The 21374-nt window shown below is 39.3% G+C and overlaps 1 protein-coding gene across 2 annotated transcripts in view; it reads right to left on the reverse strand.

Annotated features, from left to right (window-relative positions):
* tango6 (transport and golgi organization 6 homolog (Drosophila)) overlaps positions 1-21374 on the reverse strand; it is a 23467-nt gene continuing 2093 nt past the window's right edge. For both annotated transcript variants that reach the window (XM_085283202.1, XM_085283203.1), the window contains exons 2-18: positions 20494-21134; positions 20177-20293; positions 19769-19913; positions 19397-19503; positions 18994-19156; positions 18122-18189; positions 17333-17445; positions 16567-16743; positions 15676-15802; positions 14815-15015; positions 12894-13037; positions 11531-12016; positions 9688-9745; positions 9447-9605; positions 4935-5086; positions 2531-2644; positions 1-343 (exon numbers count right to left, since the gene is read on the reverse strand). In XM_085283202.1, coding sequence (XP_085139328.1) covers positions 167-343; positions 2531-2644; positions 4935-5086; positions 9447-9605; positions 9688-9745; positions 11531-12016; positions 12894-13037; positions 14815-15015; positions 15676-15802; positions 16567-16743; positions 17333-17445; positions 18122-18189; positions 18994-19156; positions 19397-19503; positions 19769-19913; positions 20177-20293; positions 20494-21134 — 3149 coding nt within the window. In that variant the 3' untranslated portion in view covers positions 1-166. The remainder of the gene's footprint in view (positions 344-2530; positions 2645-4934; positions 5087-9446; positions 9606-9687; positions 9746-11530; positions 12017-12893; positions 13038-14814; positions 15016-15675; positions 15803-16566; positions 16744-17332; positions 17446-18121; positions 18190-18993; positions 19157-19396; positions 19504-19768; positions 19914-20176; positions 20294-20493; positions 21135-21374) is intronic.

Consider the following 21374-nt stretch of genomic DNA (forward strand, 5'->3'; position numbering starts at 1 on the left):
TATGCTTAAAAATTTATTGTGGAATAGGGTGGTACACTAGGTCACAGTCCTTGGTATGCATGGATGTAGGATTTTCTGCTCTTTGTGGTCAACCACATTTCTGAAGACTTAATCCACATTACACGGAGGCATAAATTGTAGTGCAAAGAGCCCACGGAAATTAGTTCTATGGTAGGACGACAATCTTCTTCTCCAGCTTCTGCTCAGGGAAGATGAACCTCCTCATTATGTCGTCAAGCTCCTCCAGAGCCAGGTGGGCATGAAGCACGGATACCTCATCCAGGTCAGAGTTAACCACCCATTTGAGAGCTCGGTACAGGTCCAACAAAACATCACTGAGAACCTGGAGGAGACAGACACTAATGAAACTTTGGAAAAGGTGACACTAAAGTGACACAAATGTGGGGGTGCTGAGTTTGCTACCAAGTACATTTCATACAATATGACTCAAAACACTCCTTATCCTCCCATACACTTAAAAAAAAAAAAAAAAAAAAAAAAAAAAGCATAATAGTAATTGGTTACTTAATAAAAAGTCTGCTTAACTGAACTACATTCATTTTTTATTTGTACTTCAACTATTGTTCATTCATATTTACCGAGCTTTAGCAGGTTTATTTTAGTTGCCTTTTTTGCTTTTTTCTATTAGACATTATTTAAAGTATCGTCAAATTCAAAGCCAAGGAAAACTTTATTTGTTGGTCTCAACATTGACCAAAATATATTGTTTCCAGTTATATTACCAATTGATAATTGCCCTGAATCCAGACCCTTATACTGTAAGGCAACTGCTGCCTTGGAAAGTTGCTTAAAGTAGTTTAATCAGCACAACCCATTTTTACATAAAGTGGGAACCAGTTTACATAAAATCTGGAATTTTAGATAGATATAGTTATTGTTATAATTTGGTTTAGGGTCTGATTAAATAAAGTAGGAACACAGCATTTAGTATTTCTAATTTACCTTGAAAACTATGATTAAAAAAAATAATGTTCCAGATTTCAAATGGATTCTGTCGTTGGGGGAGGTGAGGGGGGTTAAACAGTCCTTCTGGTTTCTTCCCAGTCTTGTCTTCCAATAATGTCACTGTGTGTCATTAGTGCTGTGCAGCTGGTGTCACCATTCTCCAGCTGTTCCAGTAATTATACAACCTGGACTAAGTCAAACAGCTAGCCACTTCACTGGGGTCATGACAGGTGATTAAAAGCTATATAACACCTGAGCCAGCTTTTTACATACAATTAGCAGCAGCTACTACAGCTTTAAAACCACCAGCCTATTATTATTAGCTCTATTTCATGGCTTTGATCAGTTTGGCCATAGACAGAGGAACTGTAAGGATGTACTGTGCTGATTGGGTCTTATGGGTTGCTAGGTGGGGGTGGGGGGTTCTGTGTAAGAAACAGACCCCAGGACTCTTTGGTGTGCTTTTGTTGTTTCATCCTGAGATATTTCTAGTTAGTTCTCTGACTGTTTCCCTGCTTTCACGGTTTTCCCTGGACTTAGTTGCTAACCAGCTTGCTGGTCTAGTGAATCACCTGTGTAGCTGACTCAGTCTATTCTCCACATAGTTCTCATTCACCATGCATACACCTACAAAACCTAACATTAAGGCTAACAGACGGATTTTTCCATTTCAGTTCAGGTAGACAACAATGAAGAACCACTTACAGCTAAAAAGACAGAGCGAAAGTGGCTAAAGAAATAAGTTTTACGTCATGGTCCCTCAGTCCTCTCTGTGCGACTTCACTGGATTTTATTTTTATCTCTCCTCTGCCTGGTGCACTCCAAATGTACCTCCTCCTCTTCCCCACCTCTTTTCCTTGACCTCGATAAAAACGTCATTGATGAAAACGGCATCGAGGTCAAGCAAAAGTGGGTAGGAAATTTGAAAAGGACTTAGGAAACGAAAAGAGCGTGCCGAGAATAAAAACGACCTTACATTAGTCTCTCATTAACAACATGATGTCCGGATGTTGAAATGACAATATGCAGGATGTGGAGAAAATGGACTACAAAACATGGAAAAGTGTTTGCCCCCTTCCTGATCTCCTATTTTTTGGCATGTTTGTCACACTTAAATGTAAATATTAGAAAAAGCTAACAGCCTGACCTCAAACTGAAGCGTATTTGCACATTTGCAAGTGTTTCACTTTTAGGAGAAAAATATTTAAATGAGTCACGTAAATGTTAATTAAAAAGTTTAAGGCACACAATTTACTGCAAATTGCACGCAGTCAAACGTGGAAAAAACAAAAGAAAACAAAAAAACGTGTCTTGTGCCTGTTGTCTGTAAAAACAGCCCAGCACTGTCAGAAACACCCCTTATGGAACTGTGTTAATGTCACAATAATAGAACATTCAATAAAACATTTATTCACAATAGCACCTTACGCGGGTCCCCAGTAATACACCTACCAAATATGAAGTAACATCTCATCTTAAGGTCTTCTGGCATTAGGTTTAGAAAACTGAATCCAGTGCTTCCGAAGACATTTTTAAAAATACCCAGTGAGCTGTGAGAGTGTACCTGTGTGCTTTTGTCCCCAAGACCACGGAGCAGCGACGCAATAACGTGGACAGCAGCTCTCCTCACCTCTGCCTCCTTCTCCGTCTTTATCAGTGACGTCAGACAGGAGCTAATCTGCACAAAAACAGCATGCAAGATGTTCTTTTTAGCACTTTTCCAGCGTTTTGCTGCACCTGTCCCAACTTTTTTTTAGTCATGCTGTTGTCATCAAATATGAATTGAGTTATTTTTCATGAAAGAGTCAAATGTAAAATATTGCATTCCTTGTCCAATGTATCTGTTCCTATTTTACACAAGTGTCCCAATTTATGGGGAATTATATTTGTACAAAGTGTATCCACGACAGATAATAACAGTTAATAATGCTTTAAACTAACAAGCACAGATAACACAACTGTAGATAACTGTGGAAGCATGGAGTCTCACATTTCAGAAACACAGAAAATTATTTTCCCAATTGGACTTAGTGCAGTTTGATTTATTTTAAATACCTACCATCTTTATCTTGCACAGAGCTGCTGTAACTTTTGATTTGATTTTTGATTTTATTGATTAGCATTCAAATTCAAATCTCAGTGAAAACAGTGAAAAAACAAACAAACAGTGAAAACAGAACAAAAATCTACCATAAAGAAAGAAAGCATGAGACAAGGCTAATCAAAAGGTATTGGCTGAAGCATTTGCTTATTACGCCAACCCTTTTCACAAAATATCTTTTTGTATGCAGCTCCTGTACACAGGGCTTGAAGAAAATAATAAAACAAAGCAAAAACCAAACAAACAAATAAACAAACAAACAAACCAACAAACAAACAAAGAAAAAAAAAACTTTCCACCTTAGATAAGTAACTACATCAAAGCAAAAGAATCAAGAGGTTATTTTTTTTCTCCTTTTTGCTCTTTTAATTCTTGATTTATATATTTTTCTAATACTCTATTTTTAAACATGTTTTTAAACAAGGAAAATGAACTACACCTTTTTAAATCACTGTCATAACTATTCCACAGGTTAACTCCTCTAACAGAAACACATCTCTGCTTTATATTTGTCCTTATCTTGTTTTTTTTAAAGAAATCTGTTCCCCTTAAGTCATATTGACTCTTTCTGACTTTGAACAGCTTCTGAGTACTGGGGCAAAGCAAGTTATTTTGTGCTTTATACATTATCTGTGCCATTTTATATTCAACTAAATCATAAAATTTCAGGGTATTCAGATTAATAAACAAAATGTTAGTTGGTTCTATATAGTTTGATTGGTTTATAATTCTTATAGCTCTTTTTTGTAACTTGAAAATATGAAGAGTGTTCGTTTTATATGCATTACCCCATATCTCCAGACAGTAAGTCATATATGGAAGCAACAGAGTACAATAAAGTGTGTATAATGATTTTTTGTTCAGGACATTCTTTGTTTTATAGAGAATAGCAATGGTTTTTGACATTTTTGTTTTCACGTGGTTTACTCTCAAACTACTCTCAAAATATTACCTACCAAACCAAAATAATCACAAATACATCTGGTTGGTTATTGCAGCCTTGCAGCCTGGTTGAAAGAACTGGTGTATTTTCAGTATTTTTGTGAGTTTTGCAGTTTTCATTTCAGTATCTATGTAATATTACAGACATGAAGTCTGTTAACTTAACAACATTGAAAAATTACAAAGAGTTAGTCACTATAGAGCTGAGCTGTGCATCTCAGGACAAACATTCAGTATATTTAGAGTGAGATCTGTTTGTGTGCTGCAGACATATACAGAGGTGGCTCATTCATGCCAGCTGGCTGCAGCATGGAACCAACATGTCAGCCAGTTTACAGAGTGAAGTTAAACCAAAGTTCTTGAAAACCCACTTGTTCAACTCAATTATTTTACTAATTATCTTTTCACTGTTTCTATTGTAAATTATTGTCCTGTGTTTACATTGTTCCATCGGTTGTCCTGTATGAGGCATGAGTTATATAATGCTGTAAAATGTTTATTTGTAAAATCTTGTTGGTTTTATTTTTGTCAGTTGAAGCTGTACAGCTGTTTGTTTGATTTGGTGACTGGACTGAGAGTTCTCTCTCTTTTCTACTCTCCAGGAGCACTCAAAGCACCCATTCATACAAGAATCATGCTTTTCTATCTAACATTCACAGACGTTCATACTCGATGGATGCAGCAGAGAGCAACATGGGGTTTAGCCCAAGAATATCTGGCACGCACACTGGAGCAGCCTGGGATCGATCCACCAAACTTCTGATCAGTAGACAACCCGCTCTACCTCCTGAGCAACAGGAGTCAGATGAAGCCTCTAGAATTTCATGCCATTTAATTTATACTCTAACAATAACCTGTTTTTTGCTTAATGGGTTCTTAGAAATGTTAATGTGTTTATTTTCTATTGTCTATTGGTTAACCCTACCTCTTGAGCTAGTGACCCCAGGGAATAGTCCAGTCTCTGACAGATTTCCCCCAGGTTGGACAGACTGCTAGCCCGGATGCTTTGGTCAGGGTCTCTGGATTCTCGCAGGAAGATGCCCACCAGAGGACGGCCAAGGTGGGGAGCTAGTTCTCCTAAAGGAGAAACATCAAGCAGACAGGTTAGATCTAAGGCTCCATAAAACTGACCATTTATCAGAGGATGTCATGTCTGTGGTTCTCTAGGTGATTGTAGTCATCTTCTGTGGAAAATACAATATATGGACAAAAGTACTGGGATGACCTCTTAATATTTGATTCCAGGTATTTCCAGATGTATAAAAATTAAGCACTTAGTCATGCGGTCTGCCTTTAAAAACATTTGTTAAAGAGTGGGCTAATTGTAAAGGACTCAGTGAATTCAGGCATGGTACTGTAATAGGATGCCACCACTGCAACAGTCAATTTGTACATTTTTTTCCTTCTAGATATTCCACGATTTACTGTAATCAGTATTACAGCAAAGTGAAAGCATTTCAGAACCACTCAATCACAAAGTGGGAGCCCAAGTAAAGTAACTGAACAGGGTCAAAGGGGTTTCTGGTTACGTCACAAGTTATGATGTAGAGTTCAGAGCCAGTTAGATTTGTCTTATCCAGAAACAGACACCTTGCACCTTAATGATGTTAGCTTGTTCTACAATAGCCTTTTTTCAGCTCAGCTGCTCTCACTTTATTTCCATCTTTCACTAGCCGGTCACAACTTGCTTTAACAGACTCCATGAAAGAGAAATGCTGTTTTAGAGTCCATACTTGTATCAGTGTGTGTCTCAACTACACACATTAATATTCAACATTGGTAAAGCTGGTAAAACTGATGCACTCCAACAAATACATCTGCACGTCCTCGTCCTGTACATCCTGATAAACATCATGTTTTGAGAACAGCAGCTGGTTCAGAGCTCTTCCCTTTCAGTACATGTCCTATCACTGGTTACTATGAGAGTTCACAGGACTGTGCAAGGCCATTAAGCCAGTCACAGTTAGCAAACCAAACATTCATTTATTAAACATTTGCTCAACCAGGCGAGTCAATTAAGAGAACTTTCTTACTTAAAAACGATGGCCTGGCAAAAGCCAAATCTTGGCCAGTCTTGTGGGAGCATTTTAGCCAAACAGAGGAGCTCTCTGGGTGCCTGTGCAACAAACTGAATCTCGATCCAATCTCTCAGCAAGGATATAAACCATCTAATTGTCCCAGAGAAGTGGTACGATGGCAATCTGGCACAGTAAAACAGAGTGGGGTGGGGGGGGTTCTGTCAGGAAAGATTTTTATACACAGGGTTCCTTCTGATGGGGATCTGCAAAGAAAACAAGCGTGCACTGTGGTTTTTGTGTGGCTGTGATGACTACAACAAAGTAGTCACTTTTTTACCCGTTTCTTAAGGTCATGATATTCAGATATTGTTTATCTGCTGTGGATGGCTTTTAGACGTGACACTTCTTTTACCCTTCACTTGTCAAGTTTCCTCAGTTTTTTAAGGACACACAGCACACCATGCAGACATGTGCCATGTTTTACCAACGTGTCAGGTGGCTAGCTCTTTGGTCAGCACTTTTTGGTGTGAAAATGTCATTTCCTGTTTTGTACAGCTTTTTGAGTATGTTGATTATGACTAAATCGAATATTACATCTAGGGCTGCAACGATTCATCGAGAAATTCTATTATAAAAAATTCTTGTCAGAAATTATTTTCTTCGATGTTTCATTTAAGGCAGGGGTGGGCAACTCCAGGTCTCAAGGGCCGGTGTCCTGCAGGTTTTAGATATCACCCTGGGTCAACACACCTGATCGTTGTGTTAAACAATGTAAATGCAAGAGTGTCACCCACATTTGCAACTAAAAACAGACCTGTGATACAAAAATATTCACAAGCAATTATTAGAAACCTGATAACACAACAGCAGCAGTGATAATGATGCTGGTGTAGTTTAACGTGGAGCCAGAGTCTGTTTACACACTGTGAAGAGCAAAGAGGCAGAGCCGTTACCGACACACTGAGCTCAGGCAGCAGCGCTGCTCCCGTAACCACCTTTCAAACCTTTACTGGGAAAAACCTAGCACGAGCTCCATCCACACCGTTTGTTTTACACAGTGAAAAATCTGCAGTAAGCCTCCAGATGTTTTAAAATATGCTGATGAACTGTTAACTTAATCTGAGAGCATGTTTAAATTATACAGCTTATTGAAGGCTGATGGCAGCTGTCCTATTCTGCATAACAGGGGCGAGTCTAAAGGGGGGCATGGGTGTACTAGACCATGTTTCAAGGATTTCACAAGATTATTAAGATTAAAAGTGAAATAATATAAAATATTGTATTCATTAAATTGCATTAAAAATGTGAACTAAAATAAAATAAAAGCTACTTTTACAAGCCAATAAAGACGTACATGACAAGTGAATTATTGTTAATATTAATTACCATCGGTCTTCAGCAACACAAAAACTTGCCTATTATTAATGTCAAAGAGGTCGAGTACAGGTACATTTTATGCCTTAAGATATATACACCATATAAACCATTTCATTCTAATTTTAAATAAGATTTTTCATAGTCTGGAGGCTGCAGATGGCTCAGGTCTCCTGGGTCTTTCTCTGTCTGCCTCTGGCTCCTAGACACAGTTAGTGTGGCTTCTTCTTCCATCATTACCAAGTATAATTGGTGACAAACACACACACACACACACACACACACACACACACACACACACACACGATTGTGGTCAGCTGCTGCGTTCTTGTATGCGTTTTCTTATAGGTGCAGCAGTTAGAGACTAGAGATGGCACAATACTACTTTTTTATGTCCGATACCGATATCATAAATTTGGATATCTGCTGATACCGATATGAATCCAATATAGTGTATTTTTAATCAATAAAGCTGTTTTTCTAATATCTTGCTGCATTGTGTATAAGTTCATAGTGAAGTTTTAAAAAACAAAACACTAAAGCTATTCTGTTATACCTGTATTCAAAAAATACACTGCACCCAAAATGTTTCATAGTTCAGCAACACTGATCAAGCTAATAAACTTAAACCTGCACCATCCTCCCTATTCTGGTATTTTAAAGAGTACTTAGCAGAAATATTAAACAACCTAACTAATAGGGTTGCAAACTCCCAGCACAAAAAAAAAAAAAAAAAAAAAAAAAAAAAAAAAGGGAACCACCCCCCCGTGATGCTTAATCGACGTAATCAACCTTAATTTAATGCACATGTAAAAAAAAAAAAAAAAAAAAAAGCACAGAAATCAATTATTTTTCTACAATAATTAAATTGATTCAACATCTTTCTTCAACAGAATTGCAGACTGCACAGATCGTACCTTCCCAAAAGTACTATAGCTTACTGGGTTATATTAGACTTAATAGTTCCTCTATACAATAATGGATTTCTATACATTTTACATCAGATTAAAACTGGGTGTAAGATTCAGATAATTTATTAAAAGCTAGACATTTTAAATGAGAATAAGAAAGAAAAGTATGTCTTTGTGCCCCCTTTTCCCTGTTTATGCCCTATCGGCCCCCCTGGCTAAACTTTGCTAGATCCGCCCCTGCACAGTGACCGGCGTCAGCTACGTAGAAAAAGATCCTCGAGTAGAAAGTAATATTAAATAAATTCTAACAACAGATTATCAAGTTTAAACGTGCTGCTGTTGTTCAGCCGCTGGTTTCCTCTTTCTGGCGCAAACTGGGCCAAAAAACAAACAAGAGACACGGACTCACAACAGAAAAGCCGATCAGCTGATCATTGATCGGTTTCATGATTGAAGTAGCAACAGGAGAGGGAGGGGGAGAGAAGAGGCAGTCGCTCCATATATCGGTTGTTAAGCTTAACGCAGGAATGCTTTACAAACATTCAGAGATGAACTGACACACTTGCTTTACTTCTCTTTGGGATCACTTCCTCGGAGATGAAATGCCGGGCTGGTAGCGAGGCTACAAATGCTCCACCAGACCGCCGAGAGATCTGGCAAGCCACAGCCGCTCTATCACGTGATGCACACTGCTCCGACGTGCTACGGTTATGAGCCGAGTTACGCCATGTCGCAAGTCTTCTGAGGTGCTTTTGTGATATTTAATGGATCGGATTACATTTTTTATTTCTCTCCGATATCCGATCCAGTAATTTAGGTCAGTATCAGACCGATACCGATACGTAATATCCGATCGGTCCATCTCTATTAGAGACACATTGTGTTTTTCCACTTGTGCTCTGTCTTGCTATTCTTGTCTTTTGACCTATTTTCTTTTTTATATATACAGAAATAAGATGAGTTTATAGAGAGTCTATAGAGCTCATCAGAGAAAAAAGCAATGTTGTCACAACAGTGCGTTCAGATCCTGATTCAACACACAAGAGCACACAGCACTGACAGACATGAAACAGAAGCAACAACAACAAAGTAACATCACAGCATAACTGTTAAGTTGAATCTGATGATGCTCACCCATGGCCCTGCTTGTCCTCATCAGGACCTCTCCCACTTTAAGGCGGGTTTCCACGGAGCGCTCTTTGTTGGAGGAAAGGAGGGAGGGTCCATGTTGGAAGTCTTTTAGGAGCCGTTCCAGTATTTTGTCAGGGTAGGAATCAGCCAATGCAGCCAGACCTAAAGACGGTTTATAACGAGTCCATCAATCATCAGCAGCATCTGAATACTTCATCAACATTGGGATGAATCACTAGATTACCTTGAATGGCTGACAGGTAGACAAATGAGTCTACATGCTCCAGGCTTTCTAAGAAGAGCTGGAGAAAAATAGACCATCAGCATGATTTATAACCACATGGTCTACTGTGTAAAAAACACACACAACATCAAAACACATACAAACAGCAGAGCCAAGAAGAATACACACCACTCCATACATCAAACAAACAACTTTTTTTTTTTTTAAACTGTAGTTTCAGTTAAAATAAGGAGAAAGGACAGTACACATGAAAAGTGACCTCTAGAAAACTCAACTGTGTGACAAGGCAGAAAAATCAATAAAGGGGGGTTTTGCTGAAGGATGGTTGAAGGGGATGGGCTTCTGATCAAATAGAATAATACATTAGTTGGTATCTTCTCTTACCATCTTAACAAGCCCCAAGAGCTCAAAGCTCTTTTGAGCTGTCTCAAAGAGCTTCAGCTCCCTCATTTATTATAGAAGTCTCAAGAGACAGAGATATTGCCAGTGCTCACATTTTTTTTTTTTGAAACAATAACACACTGTGACAGATTTTATTGTATGTGTGCCAAAAAAAAAAAAATACACCAGATGAACATGGAAAAGAAAAAAAATCCATCTAAAACTTGACACAGACTTGAGAGCTGTTCACAAAAGCCTAAACAGAAATGGGCTCAATGGAAGAGTAGATGTCAAGAAGCCATTATTAACCATAGAGAGGGAAACTGGGAGGAAAAGCTATGGTACGCTAAATTACTCAAGAACTGGGCTGAGAATCAGTGACAACTGGTTTTTTGGAGTAAAAAGCTATGTTAGCTGCTCCCCTGCATGATTTGGCAAAGCTTCAAGCTGGATGCCCTTCCTGACATCAAAGCAGTGACCTTTCACTTGCCAAGTGAAAGTGTTAACTAGTACACCATGGGGGGCATAACAGGTGTTATGGAGTGATATAATCTCTCCAGTGTGTCCTGGGTCTGCCCCAGGGCCTCCTCCTGGTGGGACATGCCCAGAACACCTCACCCAGGAGGCATCCTTGTCAGATGCCAGAACCACCTCAACTGGCTTCTTTCAATGTGGAGGAGCAGCGGCTCTACTCTGAGCCCCTCCCGGATGGCTGAACTTCTCACCCTCTCTCTAAAAGAGAGACCAGCCACCCTTCAGAAGAAGCTCATTTCTGCCGATTGTATCCACAATCTCGTACTTTCGGTCACTACCCACAGCTCGTGACCAGTTTAAACAACTTTTAATAAATTGCTGGACGCAGTTTGTGGGGATGAACAAAAGTATTTTACCAGCATAATATAATCTGCAGTATGATCATTGCTTTAACAATGTAACAGATAGCTTTAAGATGGCCTTAAGATCCTCCTAGCAAAATATATACAGAAATGAGGGGTAGCTGAAGACCTTTGTACAGTGCTGCAAATGGTAATGATACTGGTTCTTATATAATGATTTTCTATTTAATGTCTAAATGTTTTTTCTATTTAACACTGACATACTGTCACACTAAGATGAACACACTGGGAGCAACTAACGCTTCAGTATCTCACCCGCTCTACACAGGCCACACCAACTCCTGTATATTATATGTGTGGATAATCATTTAATTTATTTTGAAATAAAGTACTTGAATCAAATTTCTCTACCTAAAAATTTAATTTATAATTTTAATTTATACAGGACTTGCAAATGTGAAGAACATAACATCTACTCAACTTGACAAACAAAAAGAAAAGAAAAGCCTAAGTTAAAAAAAAAAAAAAAAAAAGAGAACAGAACAAAAAAAATGAAAACACCAAAAAAGCCAAAACATATTTAAAACAAAAAAACAAACAAACAGAGCAGCTACCAGGTAACTTACCGTCAGGATTTTCTCCTGCGCCTGGATGGCCTCTGGCTTTCTATGTTGCACCATTTGTGTCAGTACCCTCAGGGCGTACGCTCTTGTTGGCACGTCTGGGTCACATGCCTCTATCAGCCAGTCAGAGATGGGCTTGGAAGGAGGGCAAGAGTCACTGGAGCCAGAGATCTGTCCTTCACATCCTGGACTTATTCCTGACCCTCCAGAAGATGCTGTAAGTCTTTCATGGCTTTGGGCAGGTTTATGTGAGTCGTTTGCTTCACCTTTCACTACATTTTTTACAGCTGTTTTATGGTTTCTGGGGGGCGGTGCGTCAGTGACAGAGATAGCCTCACTGCTGCTGTCAGGGCGGTACGCCCCGTGAGTGGCAATGACCGCTCTCAGGTTGGACGCTAGCTCCTGAATAATCACGTCAGGATGCTGCTGAGAGAGTATCTCCAGAGGTGGCAGCAGCTTTGACATCGACAAGTAGTCCTCCACACTGAACTGTAAAGTCAAATGTAAGGGTTTCTTGAGAGTTTCTGTTATGCATTTACTGTTATAAAGTGTGTTAAAGTTCTAAAACTTTGTTTTTAATGTTGCTTTAATGTTCTTCAAAAAACAGATTTCAAATTGTTTGCACATGTACACAGAAGTACATAATAGCTAAAGCTGGAATTATACTACCTGATTAGATCTCCATATAACAGGCATATGTACATCCTCAGAGTCTCAAAACGTTCCTTAAATAAAAATTCTAAATGTTTTTTTTAAAAAGCTATCTAGTGTTATGTGAGGCATGATAGCAGATAAGCAGCAAGAAATAGAGGGATGCATTTTGTAAAACAAAGTCAACATATGAACATCACAGGTTTAGAATGACTTAAAATTACTGGCGACCACCGGTGCTACCTCTCAGCCTCTTAGAAGACACACCTATGGTATCAATTCAAAATTCTTTATCTCCTTTTTCTCAAGTTATTGCATTCATTAGATTTTCAGGAAAAAGTGACCTCTGAGAGGTTGAGGTCACTGAGATTTGGACTCATCTGAGATATTTAGTAGATATGCCCAGATTAACAATTTGAAGCTCCTACATCACCTTTTATGGTTGGAGGTAATTAAAAACCTTTCTTAAAACCCCCCAAAATAACAAACAACTACCAACTGTAGCCGTCTATAAAAACACATAGAAAATGACCTTTGAAATTTAACTGAAGCTGCTGTCTTGAGCAAAATTAATGCTCAAGACCTGCAGATACTCTGTTATTGTACAAATATAATGTATAATCAAAGCTACAAAAAATGAAACTACAGAACATTATGAACTGAACGTGAAAGAGCCACATGCAGCAGAATGGAGTTATCAGTCACTTGTGCATACCTGAGGCTCAGACAACAGCGCAGACACCAGACCCATCCCCATTCTCAGTGTCTGGCTCTCTGCTGCACTGCCAGCATTCAGCCCAGCGGTCAGATCCAGGCCCGCACAGGCCCTCTGGAGCAGAGACATCATAAAGTCCACAACCTATAACAAACCCAGACAGGGGTCAGTTGCTCAGTGATGAAACATCAGGGAGGCAAATGTAGAAAGACTAAAAACAACAAAAGCAATTTGAAAAACTGAAGTGACAAAATTCATTTGAAAAGGGTGAAGTGCTAAGATATTAGCAAGCATAGGTGTATATGATTGTAACAAATACTATCATAAATAGCATACTAATAAAGTACTAGAATTTATACCCAAAGCTGAAAAATTTAGACGGATTATTTTTACATTTTTTCTTTTTCTTTGAAACTTCTAAGAAGTTTATGCTTCACTGTTGGGAAATAAAATTATAGTATTTTTTAGTACAAATGAGCAGAAATGAGTGTCTGTGTGTTGCACCTGTGCAGTGTGTGGATGCATCTTGATAACCAAGCTTCTCAGCATTGACCAGTAATTTAGCCCTCTATCTTCTCATCCAAGCACGGCCTCCAAAAACTAACATGGTAAGTGTGGTGAGGTCCAAAAATGTGAACTCCAGAAACTGATGGGTAATAAATGTGTCCTTTCATCTGATTTCAGGTTTTGTGTCTACAACTTTGAGGACTGCACATATTAATATTGCTTTCGGTTCGATTGCACGAAGAACGATGCATTAAAGTCCCAACTGCTCCAAAACCAGTAACAGCCCTCCACTTGTGCCGTCAACTGACAGTGACAGTGCAAAACTGAAGTCATCTGCTTTAGGAAAAATGACACTGAAGACATCCATTCTGTTCCTTCTGTCTAGGAGAAACTAAATTACATATATCGAATCAATTCAAATCCAATCTGGTAATGGCTTGCTGTATAAATGTTGTGTTTGGTCCAGAAGGTCCAGACCAGAAGCTTTATTTGAGAATTCAAGGTGACATTTAACCAGCATGGCTACCACAACATGCTGCAGCACAGCTTTGATCTTACTGGGAAAATCATTAATTTTTCAGCAGGAAAACGACCCCAAGGTGAGTAAGGTCTGTCTGAGCAAGAAGCAAAGTGATGGAGTGCTGCATAAGATCTCATTATCTCCACTCACAAATCTTGTATAGAGCGAAATTAGTAAAAACAAAGGTTTACACGTGTAAAAAAAGATTCACAAGGATAAACTAAGATTTTAAAATGTGTACGGTGATTAGTGTTTACATTTTGAGTACTCACACACGCATGCTTGGATTGATACACTAATACTGAGCAATAAAAAAAAAGTTAATAGTGACAGATTATACAGGTGACAGAGATGGAGTAAAATATTGGTAGTGGTAAATGTATGTTTTCTAGTAGAGGGGTGATCAGTCGTTCTGCTTATTTAGAAAAACAGGAATTCACAGGAAGTTGAATTCCCCGTTTCCTACTAGTACTTGAACAAACATTATATTACTGAAACATTGAGGAGCCTCAAACCCCATCTACACATGTGACCTGTGTGTATCGTGCACACATATTTAAGAATCCGTAAATGAGCAAAAAGAATGTCAGAAATGTATTTATTTTTTAAAGACATCTGCATGCACAAGAAGAGTTTTGAGAGCAGAAATAATCTGATTTTTGACATTGACCTTAAAAATGTGTGTGTAAATTATCAACGTTAACATTTTCACATAAGCAATTGTAAAATACTGCTACATGTGTTTAACTTGCCCTCTTTTAGTGTATGGACTGGTACACTCATTTCTGCTCAAAATATATACACAATCATTGTCATACTTTACACCTCTGGATCACATCAGATCTGTATACCTTTTAAGACTAATTTCATGCGTTTCTGTATGTCTCCACTCACCTGTGTTGTTTTTCTCAGGAGATGAGCGTGCTGCAGGGACTCAACCATCGTAGCCAGTACATGAAGCAAAGCCAGTCTTTGGGCTTGTTTCTCAGCTCGACCCAGTAGCTGCTGCTCCACTTCCAGCAGCGTCATGGCCGACATGTCAACCTCTTCTTCATCCTTTGTTTCTTCATCTGCAACAGCCCAGCTGGTGAGCTCCTACAGAAGGAGCAAAGTTATCTGAGGTTGCTTTCTGTCACAGAGCAAACACTGTAATATAATCTAGACATAAAACACTCCAATTCCCAATCATAACTACATAAAATGATCAATTTCTACTGAGGCTGATGAAAGCTCACATAAGCACTATTTATGAGGTTCAGTTCTTTTAAAACTGATCCATATTTAAATGAAAATGGCCAAAAAAATAATATAAATAAAGCAAATTAAAACATTTTGTTCTGATTTTCACTGCAATATTTGGTTGTTCAACTAATTAGATTCATTATTCTTTCAGGAAATCAGGAATCAGGAAATTGGAGGACATGTAAGAGTTGACTTGGATCGTTGACTGGTCCATCTTGGTGGGGTCCTAGGAGTGGGGGCTTTGAGGTCAAGGTCAGAGGTCACCTTGAAGTCGAGGTCACTTAATTTCAAGCTCAAAGATTTTTAGCAGATGCACCTACGGTATGAATTTCAAAATCCTATGTTGCCTTGTTATCAAGTTATTGCATTCACAAACTTGGGTTTCCACCTGGCAGGGTGATGATAATATTTCATCAGTCATTTAAGACTGAGAGGTAATGATTGAATGCTGGAAGTAACCCTCACTTTTGACCATCATAGGTCAGCAGTCTATCCTCGTGCATCCCTGTTTACCTGTAGCAGGTCAAGGAAAAAGTCTCCTGGCAGATCACAGTCTTTGAGCTCAGCCAGCAGGTGCATCAGACACTCCACTCTCCACTGGTCCCCTGACAGTCTCTCATACATCTCATCATCTTCATCACTGGGAAACAGCATCAGAAAGAACATATTTAATATACTACTCTGCTTAAGCATTATGTTTTTTTGGACGCCCCATTAATGTTTGGTTAAATACAACCAGTCATAAGTGATCACACACATACATCCCTCATTATTCTAACTTGCCCCATTTTTAAATCATCTCCCTTATGAGATGATATGCGATTTTCAAATACAGAGGCAAACTATGTTTCTTAATGCTTAATTCTTCATATTGACAACTTATGTAAGCATATAGGGAACAATATAATGAGATTCTAAATATTATATTACTTTGGACCTCTGACCTCTTCTGCAAGGCCAAATACTGCCTGTGTTTGCATTGAAAGAATAAGCTGCCTAGTTAGTTAGAAATATACTATAGTATAAAATTATATAACAAGCTCAAGTGGTTCATGTACAGTTATTTACCAATTAATACCAAATGTTCATTACCTATTTGTGCACAATGTTTGAAAGCAAAATAAAACAATATTCCCTTAAAACTAAACACTGCCTGTCAGCTTTGTGCTGTTCGACTGCTTCTTGTTGTTTGTATACTGTCGACACCTTGTGGATCAGACGAAAACCAAAAACAAATTCAGATTTTTGCATGTCATTAAAGATGTATTAATAAACACTTAACTTGTAAAACTTGAACATTTTACTTGTAATGTAACATTTTTACATTGCTGTGCTTTTGTTTTTTACTTTAAATTAAGGTTTTTAATACTTAGGATCTGTCATCTGTATGTTTAACATCATTACCTGCAGCTCTCTCTGCAGCTGAGCCTGGCCCCTCCTTCACTGCCAGCAGTGAAGTGGAAGTTTGCTGCCACCTGGTTATTCCCTCTCTGGAGGCCTGAAAGCTGCCTCAGCATTGACAAGGCTGCAGACATCTCAGCGTGGGTCAAGTACCACAGCAAGATCTCCTGACAGGGGGCGCTGTGGAGCACAGAGCGCACACAGGTAATTACTGTGTTCTACATCCAGTATCAGTTTAACTTTTCCAACAAAATTAGTGACTAAAACTGTTTGTTGAGCAGCATTTTAATTGTGATTACACTAAGACCAAAACTGAATTCTTCAACCCTTTCTTCCAAAATGGTCAACTCAGGTTTAGAAAAAAAAGTGTTGGTCAAAGTATCCAACCAATTAGCAGTGATCCACACGGCAAAGGGTAATATTATTGTAGCCACATCCATTACACACTCGAAGGCAGCGGTCCCCAACCCCCGGGCCACGGAGTCGTTTGGTACCGGGCCGCGAGCGTTGAGGCTCAGGTGTGAAATGCATGCTTTTCAGGGTTTTATCGTTTTTTTAGCGTTATTTTATTATCGGGTTTATGGTTAACTCGGTTTTCCTGGGTCTTTTCACATGTGTTATGCATAAAACTTTTTTTTTTTCGGCACCGCAAAAAAGATTGGGGACCGCTGCTCTAAGGCATGAATGCATTTAAATACACAAACTGATGAAAAAAGAAGCTGAAGAATGAAACGAAGTTAAATCGCAGCTAAAAACAGAAAATGTTTACCGGAGGTGAGAAACATTCTTCTTGGTAAAACAGAAGAGTGTGAAGATAACAGGAAGAACTTCTTCTAGAGCTCTGAGAAGAGAAGCTGAGGGAGTGTTTTCAACCATGCAGACCTGGCAGCAACGGGAGACACAAGACAAGCATCAAGTAAACAGCACGACCAGGATTCACCCTGTGAAAGAATTCTGTTTATCAAAGCCACAAGCTGCAGGTACAGGCATGAAATCAGCTGATGGTTCTTTTTTAATGACATTTCATTCAAATCAATTTATTCAAGTTCTGCAGTTTTCACTAGATACTGTTACAAAAGTTAATCTGTGGTCTTCGTAAATGGTAAATACGCTGGTTCTTATAATCACACTTTTCTACTCTGAGCACTCACAGCGCTTTACAACTTGCCTCATTCACCCACTCGCACAAGCACTTTTTTCTATGCTACTTCAACGCCACTGAGAAGACATGTCTGACTCAACTGCAACAACAATTCAATGAAACTCAAACGCAGGTTACTCAAAGACCACAGTTCAGCTGGATTAAAGCAGAAGAATAGGAAGAGGCAATACAATAATGCAGCATGAGTAGGCTGGCTAAAAAAAATGGAATACACTGGACCTAGTTATTAGGAAGATGCTGGATGGCACATTCAGAGATCATCTTGATGGCCCTATTCTACTCCACCAACATCCTCAATGCCGGACACATCCTTCCCAAAGAGCTCTGTTAGATGAAAGAAATTCACTCCTCTTACATTCCTGCTTTTACATGTCTGTAAAGACCTTGCGTCCTCACCTTGTATACATCTTCCACACACTGTGTCAGTTCTGACTCTTCCACAGCAGTTTGGGAATCACACTCACCTGGAAAAATGCACATAAACTGATTTATCATCCATATACTGCTCATCCATCCATCCATCCATCCATCCACCTTTATTTATAAAGCACTTTTAAACCACAGCTGATGCAAAGTGCTGACAACACAGCCTGGACATCTTCCTACATGAATTACACAAAGTAAATTCTCATCCTCAGTCAAACTCACCTTTTGATACTGGCTTTAGTTGTTAGCATATATCGTAGTCATGTGCATTACTTAACAAATGTATAAGACTACCAACCCAATGTGAGCTTTATGCCACAGGTGGCCTAAGTTAATAGTGTTGGAATTTTTGGTATTAACAAATGTTGGATGTTTCTATAATGGTTAATCCACCAGTGTGTTCTTTAAGCAAATCAAAACTTTCATGATAAAATACAACTATTGTTTACTGTGTACCAAGACAGCACTTTTTTTTTTTTTTTAAGATGCCAAATTACAGTTTATTACATATATAAAATTCCAGAAGGGAAGTCTTGATGCATGCTCAATCATCCAGGGAAGTAAATCCCAAAAGGCTGATTCTGTTCATCTGGACGTAGCGTTTTCAATGGGAGAAACATTCAGTAACTTGGATGAGCGACTAAACGTTTCTCCCACTAAAAACACTACGTCCAGATGAACAGAATCAACCTTTTAAGGCTCCAGGAGAGAATTTGCAGAACCTTTCAGAGAAGTATGTTGGGTATTAACCCCCCCCCCAAATATATATATATATATATATATATATTTTTTTTTATCTTGTCATATTATGACGTAGAGATGAAGATGGTTGTGTTACTGACTGGGGATAGTGGTGCAATGGTGCAGTGCAGCAAGCAGAGGGCTGAGAAGGTACTTTTCGGCAAAGCTAGATCTTTCTTGCACCATAAAGATCACCGCCCTGGTGGCCACAAGCTGGAATTGACGGGATGTCAGCTTGTCTTTGAAGTGCAGGAGTTCAAGGATCTGGAAAACAACACAAACAGCAAGCAAGCTGATTTATTTAAACAAGAAATGTAAAGAGTATATAAACTAGACAGAAAAATGAATAAAGAAAACTGGTTAAAGCAAGAAGGAGTCCATAAGGACAGCGTTAGTTTTAGCTTATGGTTAGGATAAAGGTAAGGATCAGTCAAATACTGATTAAGGTTGTGTAACACAGGTGACTGTCATTGTGATGTACTCTCCACAAACACAGGGGATGACCTGAGGGCAGATGTGTCTGAAGTAGGCGTCAGCTGAGGCAGACTGCTGAGGGCAGGCAATGAGGATCTTTGCCACAGCATCGCATTTCCTCCAGTCTGACTCACCCCCTGAAACAGGACAGAAACAGTGCGTCTATTTGGTTGGAACCACAGACATATATTGGCACAATTGGCATCACCCACTGGTCTGTGGACTTTGTACTTGTTTCTAGAGCTCACATTATCTTCTGGCAGCATTTTATATGATTCAGATTTCATAGATGAATTAGTGATCACAAGCTGGTGATACACCAACCACAACATTTCCACTTCTTCATGATGTGCTAATTCTTTTCAAAATACTGTACATGCTGGCTGCAATTACACTTCTCACCTGTGCCACCCTCCAGAATTGCTCTGATAACAGCCTGCACACCACTGGGCTGCATCAGTCGCTCAGACAGCAGCTGACCACACAGACGCCTCAGCCAAGCTGGAGCCCTGCAGCTGCAACCACTGGAGCTCTGAACTGGACCAGACTGAAAGGAAGGAGACATCTAAAGTGAGACCTCTGAAGTAAAATCTTTATTATTATGTGAAAAACAAACAGGCTTACAAAGATTGAATAAGATTAAAAAACATGACCTACACAGCAGCCCAAATGAATTGATCCAATGAGGAAATCAGAACAATAAGCCTTGATGAAGTTTGTCTAAACTTTGGGGTGATTTCAAGCAAACAAATCACCATCCAGCAGCACAAATTTATATTTGTCAAATAAAAACCATGCCGTCATTATCACCTGTTTGGCTCCTCCTTGGAGAATAAGGAGCTCTTTGATGACAATCGGCTGGTACACTTTTCCAAGGAGGGTCTTGAGGGTCTCCTTACATGTTTGACATTCCTCAGCACTGAGCAGCTGCATTAAAAAAAAAAAACATTCAAGAAGAACGAAAGAAAATTAAAACAGTATCTTCCAAAGAGACTGCTGGGTCTCAAAAATTAAAAACAAAAACCCATCTCCCACCCTGCCTACCCCACTATTAAGTCAGTTACGTCATTATTCCCTGACATTTCAATTTGTGCAAAAATAATCCTGACAGTGAGAACAATAATTACCTTTTCATCCTTGTGGTGTGGCATGTATCCCAGCTGGCATATTGCTGCAATAATGTCTCCCAGATATCGGGTGAACACGAGTGTGGCAAGAGACGATAACTCTGCCAGCTCCAACAGGACCTTAGTGGTGGTAAGAAGGCGGCGTGCCATTCCAGACACCGGGCCCACATGGACTAGTTTTTCCACCATGGCTCCAAAAGCTGACCTCCGTCCTAGTGGGACACCCACTCCAGGGGCCAAGTATGGGCAGAGCCCCAGACAAACCACAAACTGCAGAGCAGCTCCGATTGTCTTCTGCTGGGTGATGCTGAGGATGTCAGGAGCTAAAGGTGGGGCCATCTCAGGGGTACGACTTTTTGGTGCCAAGCAAGATTGATCCTGTTGGAAACGCTCCAGTTCATCAGAAAGGTGACGTGATAACGTGAGTAGCAGCAGGAGGCATTCCTGGACAAAAGCCCATGTGGCATCATCTGTATCCACACAGAACCAATCTGCTGTTGCCTTAACCTCCTCCCTTAGCCTCTTCACAACCTCAAAGTTGCTCTCCCTTTGAAGTTGCTCCAGGAGATGGGCCCAGTTGGCCCGCAGAGCTGCCAGAAGGACCTCCTGATGTGACAGTTGAGCCTCATGTGCAGATACCTCTGCAGACACACAGAACATCACACTACACAAAACTTCTATACAACACTATAAACCTTTTTTAATGAGAGAAAAATATTAAATTCAATTCAATTCCGTTTTATTAATACAGTACCAAATCACAACATCAGTCATCTCAAGTCGCTTTATATTGTAAGGTAGATCCTACAACAATATATAATAATTGGGCTTGTTTTCTCTAAACATCATAATATACACATTAAAAGTGTCCTCAAGTACAT

The sequence above is a fragment of the Mchenga conophoros genome, linkage group LG7 (assembly GCF_057382185.1).
Source record: "Mchenga conophoros isolate Kocher_MC1m ecotype Shallow Benthic linkage group LG7, M_conophoros_male_GT1.1, whole genome shotgun sequence".
In the NCBI taxonomy this organism is placed as follows: Eukaryota; Metazoa; Chordata; class Actinopteri; order Cichliformes; family Cichlidae; genus Mchenga; species Mchenga conophoros.